Source organism: Phyllobates terribilis, unplaced genomic scaffold (genome assembly GCF_046119375.1).
Source record: "Phyllobates terribilis strain yellow unplaced genomic scaffold, ASM4611937v1 Scaffold_7__3_contigs__length_470593459, whole genome shotgun sequence".
Lineage (NCBI taxonomy): Eukaryota > Metazoa > Chordata > Amphibia > Anura > Dendrobatidae > Phyllobates > Phyllobates terribilis.
Window position 1 is genome coordinate 367,075,199 of NW_027362767.1, and position 6,530 is coordinate 367,081,728.

Here is a 6,530-nt window from a genome sequence, read left to right on the forward strand (position 1 = left end):
GTGCACAGGGCGCGTTCATAGAGAAGACACGTCTCCCAGCTCGGGGCTTCCCTTGCGCTGGGAGACGCCATGACAGCAGCTTCTTCTTTTGTTTTCAATCTAGTGCAGGCTTGGAAGAAAAAAAAAGTGGGGCGTGGAGAGCGTGACTGACAGGCTCTCCAGCCTGTCAGTCACGCTCTCCACGCCCCACTTTTTTTCTTCTTCTTCCCAGTCAGGCGACAGGACGTTCTGCCATTGGAGGCCCTGCATGGGAGGAGGAGACGCAGGGGTTTCTCAATGGGCGTCTCCTTCTCCCTGGCTGTGTTGTGATCCAATCACATCAAAGAGTGTCACAGACAAGGAGTTTTTTTCTTCCTGGCTGTGACTCTCACTGTGATTGGATTGAGGCACATGGAGAAGGAGACGCCCATTGAGAAACCCCGGCGTCTCTTCCTCCTTGATGCTCAGTATTAGCATACAGGGCAAGAAATATACAGGGGGGCACAGCAGAGTGGAGGAGTGCTATTTTTATAAACCAGACCAGGTGCGTGCCCACCCTAAAGGTATTTGGCTACTCCTGTGAGTAAAAATCAGGTCCTCTTTAATGTTGCCGAAGGTCATGCTAGGCAGCTAGGGGGACTGGGAAACTCTATTTCCGCTCATCCAGAGCACCTTGTGCTGAAGTGGGTATCTCAAGGCACCATAGGCCTAAGTTTTTGCTACGCAGCCCCAAATATGTCTTGCTCAAAGCCTGCAGTGAAGAGAAAGGTTGATGATGAGCACAGACAATTTCAGGAAAAGTGGGAAAAGCAATATTTCTTTATTGAGCACAAGGGCATCCCAACTTGTCTTATTTGCACAGAGAAAGTTGCAGTGCCCAAAGAATACAATTTGAAGCGTCATTACACAACTAGACATGCTGAGGAGTATGCAAAGTACCAGGAAGATGAGAGAGCCAACCAGGTTGCTAAACTTAAGACATGTCTGCTGAGGCAACAAGATTTCTTTAAGAAAGCAACCAAAGAGAATGATGCAGCAGTCGAAGCCAGCTACGTAGTTAGTATGATGATTGCTAAAGCAGGAAAGTCATTTAAAGAAGGGGAATTTATAAAAAAGTGCATGTTACAGGCTGCAAGTATTATCTCTCCAGAAAAGAAAGGTCAGTTTAGCAACGTCAGCCTTTCTTCCAACACCGTGGCAGAGCGCATTTCTGACCTTTCAAGTGACATTTATGATCAACTGTGTGAGAAAATAAAATGTTTCAGTGTATACTCAGTCGCTCTTGATGAGACCACAGACATCACCGACACTGCCCAGCTTGCAATCTATGTCCGGGGTGTTGATGACAATTTTGAAGTCACAGAGGAGTTGCTCTCACTAGTTCCAATGCATGGCCAGACCACCGCCCAAGAGATATTTCACCAGCTGTGTGATGCTTTTCAGAATGCTGGTTTGCCTTGGAGGAAGTTTGTCGGAATAACAACTGATGGAGCGCCATCAATGATCGGGAGGAAAAAAGGACTGGTGGCACTTGTTAATAAAAAAAAGGAAGAGGAAGGTTTAGAGGAGGTCATTGCTCTGCACTGCATTATCCATCAGCAGGCCCTTTGCAGCAAATGCCTGAAGTTTGACAACGTGATGTCTTTCGTTGTGAAATGCATCAACCAAATCAGATCCAGGGGCTTAAAACACAGAATGTTTCGTGCTTTTTTAGAGGAAATAGAGTCAGAATATGGGGATGTGCTCTACTTTACCGAGGTGCGTTGGCTCAGCAGGGGAAACGTATTAAAGAGATTTTTTGAGTTGAGAGCGGAAGTGAAAGCTTTTATGGAGAAAGATGGGGCTTCTGTTCCTTTGCTAAGTGATCCAAAATGGCTCATGGACTTAGCTTTTTTGGTTGATATCGCACATGAGCTTAATGTACTGAATAAGAGGTTACAAGGCCAGGGGCAACTTGTCAGTGCTGCCTATGACAGCGTGAGAGCGTTCTCTACAAAACTTATATTGTGGAAAGACCAGCTTTCTCAAACAAACCTTTGCCATTTCCCAGCATGCAAGTCACTCATTGATTCAGGCACACTATTCAGTCATGAGGAGTATGTGGATGTCATTTTGAGGCTACAGGAGGAATTTGATCATAGATTTGCAGACTTCAAGAGACACAGAGCCACATTTCAAATTTTTGCAGACCCCTTCTCCTTTGATGTGCAAGATGCCCCTCCAGTGTTTCAAATAGAGCTCATTGACTTGCAGTGTAACTCTGAACTCAAAGCCAAGTTTAGGGATGTGAGTGGAAAAGCAGACAAACTTGGGCAATTTTTAAGAGAATTGCCCCCCAGCTTCCCTGAGCTTTCCCGAATGTTCAAGCAGACCATGTGTCTATTTGGGAGCACATACTTGTGCGAAAAGCTCTTCTCTACCTTGAACTTCAATAAGTCAAAGTACAGGTCTAGAATTACTGATGCTCATCTTCAAGCTGTGCTGAGGGTCTCAACTGCTTCCTCACTTACGCCAAATGTGGCTCGGCTATGCAAGAGTAAGCGCTGTCAGATCTCTAGCAGCAAGAAGTAGGCAGATAAAGCCATGTTCAAACAGTTTATGTCCATTCATGTTCTAAAAGTTAAATGTTAAAGAACTGTTAATAAAGACATTTGAATCTGAATAATGATATTTTGTAAGCGCATTTTTTGTGGAAAACTTGATGCGGCCCAGCCTTACCCAGAATCTACCTCCAGCGGCCCCCAGGTAAATTGAGTTTGAGACCCCTGTATTACACCATTAAAACTTTTGCCTAATCCAGGGAGAAGCATGCCCCCATCACTGTACCCTAAATCTGCTCATATTGTTTACTTTTTCGTTTTGCTTATTTGTTTTGTACTATGCAGCGTATATGTATATGTTATTTGAAAAGAAATCCAAACATTTTTAATGACAACGTCTTTTCTTGAACTACATTAAAGGGGTTATCCAGCTTTATAGTACAATTCTGCAGTCACTTTATGACTAGGGGTTATTGATGTCTGGTAGATGGCTTTGGTCAGAGTCATCTGTTACAACATTCCAGCAAGAAATTCTAAACATTGAGGCCTCAATTCATTAAGACTGATATTTCGTACACCAGTCTTAATGAGGGTCATGCAGGAGTAAGATGTGCCAAACTTATCCAGAAGCACACGGCACTTAATGAATTTGCTGCATCTTATCAGTGACGTGTGGGGATTCCAGTGCTCGCTGCCGGGAATGAGGACCGGACAGGTGGCGGTGAGGAGCGCTGGCACCAGAAAGGTGAGAGGTAAAATGAGTAGAAGTATTTTTTTTTATTTTTTACATATTACGTTTATTATCTTACGTTATCTGAAAAGACCCCAAAGTATAATACAGGACATTACATTTGTAGAGAATAACTTGTTTGCAAATTTAATTTCCTTAGAAAATCTGCGCGAACAGGAAAATTTGAATTTTGCTTGATCCACTCATCTCTAATAGCAGCTAATTGGGATGGATGGCTAATGGATGAATCCTCGCATCTTTAATGGCTCTCTTATACCTTGCACTAGGCGTACCAAATTTTACCAGCTTTGTTAACTTAAAAGAAATCAGATAGGGTAGAGTTATGCACCTGTCCTGGTTCATTAGATTTTCTTGTTTTCCACTTCAGGCTCTGCATGTAGCCCAGCATCAGTGGCATACCGCCAATGGCAGTCAGTGGGCCACATGACTTTTATGGGGCCCATGAGCTGGGGGAAGCCGATGTCAGAGCACGCACCGAGTCCATCCTTCCGGCCAGCCAGCAGATGCCGATACAGTTGAAAGCAATGATAGAGGAGGGAGTATCATGTGACGCTTCCTTTCTCCCTTTCCCATCATTCCTCCTCTGTTTCTGACACAGCGGGCGCGATGACATCATTTCATTGCACCACGCTGTGTCAGACAGTAGAGCTGCTGAGGTCCGGAGATGCGCTGCAGAGACCAAAGCAGCGGGGGAACGAGGAGCGATGGGTATTGTATTTATTTACTTTTAAAATCAGTGAGTACGTGGTGGTCATAATACTGGAGAACTGTGGGGTGCATTTTACTCTATGGAGGGTGCATTTTACCCTATGGGGTTGCATTTTACTGTGTGGAAGACTATGGAGAGTGCATTATACTCTGTGGAAGATTATGGGGAGTGCATTATACTGTGTGGAGGACCATGGGAAGTGCATTATAGTGTGTGGAGGACCATGGAGAGTGCATTACACTGTGTGGGGGACCATGGGGAGTGCATTATACTATATGGGAGGACCATGGGGAGTGCATTATACTGTGTAAAGGACTATGTGAAGTGCATTATACTGCGTGGAGGACCATGGAAAGTGCATTATACTCTGTAGATGACCATGGGGAGTGTATTATACTGTGTGGAGGACCATGGAAAGTGCATTCTACTGTGTGGAGGACCATGGAGAGTGAATTATACTGTGTAGAGGACTATAGATAGTGTATTATACTGTATGGAGGGCCATGGGAAGTGCATTATACTGTGTGGAGGACCATTGGGAAGAGCATTGTACTGTGTGGAGGACAATGGGGAGTGCATTATACTGTGTGGTGGACCATGGGGAGTGCATTATATTATATGGAGGATCATGGGGGGAGTGCATTATACTGTGTGGAGGACCATGGGAAGTGCATTATACTGTGTGGAGGACCATGGGGAGTGCATTATACTGTGTTAAGGACCATGGGGAGTGTATTATAAGAAGAGAGAGAGAGGATTCAAAAAGACCCAAATAAACTGGAGCAGTGGGCAGCAACCAACAGAATGGTTTTTAACAGGGAAAAATGCAAAGTACTACATCTGGGCAATAAAAATGAAAAAAGCATATAGAGAATGGGAGGAATAGAGCTAAGCAACAGTACATGTGAAAAAGACTTAGGTATACTAATAGATCATAGACTGAACATGAGTCAACAGTGTGATGCAGCAGCAAAAAAGGCAAATACAATTCTGGGATGTATTAACAGAAGCATACAGTCTAGATCACGTGAAGTCATTATCGGTCTTTACTCCTCTTTGGTCAGACCTCATCTGGAATACTGTGTACAGTTTTGGGCACCACATTTTAAAAAAGACATAGACAAACTGGAGCAAGTTCAGAGAAGAGCGACCAGAATGGTGACTAGTCTGCAAACCATGTCCTATGAGGAACGGTTGCAGGATTTGGGAATGTATAGCTTGCAAAAAAGAAGACTGAGAGGAGACTTAATAGCTGTCTACAAATATGTCAAGGGCTGTCACATTGTAGAAGGATCATCTTTATTCTCATTTGCACAAGGAAAGACTAGAAGCAATGGGATGAAACTAAATGGGAGGAGACACAGATTAGATATTAGAAAAAACTTTTTGACAGTTAGGGTGATTAATGAGTGGAACAGGCTGCCACGAGAGGTGGTGAGTTCCCCTTCAATGGACGTCTTCAAACAGAGGCTGGACAGACATCTGTCTGAGATGATCTAGTGAATCCTGCTTTGAGCAGGGGGTTGGACCAGATGACCCAGGAGGTCCCTTCCAACTCTACCATTCTATGATTCTATGATTCTATAATATTTGGAGGGCTATGTGGGGGCCATTATTCTCTATGCAAGCAATTATACAGTGTGAAGGTTTGTGTGAGGACCATTATACTGTTTGGAGGACTAGTGCGGCCATTATACAGTTTGGGACTATTAAACTGTATGTAGGCCCATTATACTGCATGGAGGGCTGTGTAGGGGTCACAGTTGGGGGATCATACAGTGTTGGGGTCACCATACTTTGCCTTGGGAGTTGAAGTGGGGTACAGTTGTGTCATCATACTGTGCATGTGAAGGCTAATCTGGAGGAATTCTCCATGGGGGTATCATACTGTGTTTGGCGGGCACTTTTGTTGGCATCATACTTTATGGGGGCAATGAAAGGGGGATCTAGGGCTTCAGTAGGAGGAAAATTACTATGTGAAGGCGGGAAAGTTGTGAGCGATATGATATTCTGTGACCCCGACAAATATTTATAGATTTTTTTTTGGGGGGGGGGGGGCAATTAGAACTTCTGCTATGGGGCCCTATGATTTTTATGTATGACCCAGCCTGGCATTCTCCTATGTGTTGTATTTCCTGTAACTATATAAGGCATCCCAAGACACACACCTGTGTCTTAGTATTGTATTAAGACTTTCCAGTAACTCTTCTAGTTGTCTGTGCACAGTCCCAGTCCACACTCATCAGGACATCTCCTGACTGTCTGTGGTTTTCTGTCCGTGAGTTACTTGTCTGTGGTTTTCAGTAACCTTGCTACCTGTCAGTAGAGGACTTCACCTGTTCGTCTGCAGTGTCCAGTGATTTTCATGCGGCTGAGTTCAAACCCTTGAACCTGTGCTTTGTGGTTGGCTTCTCAGTCTGCCAAGCAATGGCAAATACACCTTTTCTCTTGGTGCTTAGTTTCTGTTATCCTTGCTGCAGTTTTTTTAGGATAACAGATGTTTTCATTTACTCATTTGTTTGCCCTGTCACCTTTTGGGTGCGGCTTTATA

The 6,530-nt window shown here is 44.2% G+C and overlaps 1 protein-coding gene across 1 annotated transcript; it reads left to right on the forward strand.

Annotated features, from left to right (window-relative positions):
- Nucleotides 1–714: 714 nt before the first annotated feature.
- On the forward strand, nucleotides 715–2,550 carry LOC141155513 (general transcription factor II-I repeat domain-containing protein 2-like). The gene has a single exon (XM_073642381.1). The coding sequence runs from the start codon at nucleotides 715–717 to the stop codon at nucleotides 2,548–2,550; it is 1,836 nt and encodes a 611-aa protein (XP_073498482.1).
- Nucleotides 2,551–6,530: the final 3,980 nt, after the last annotated feature.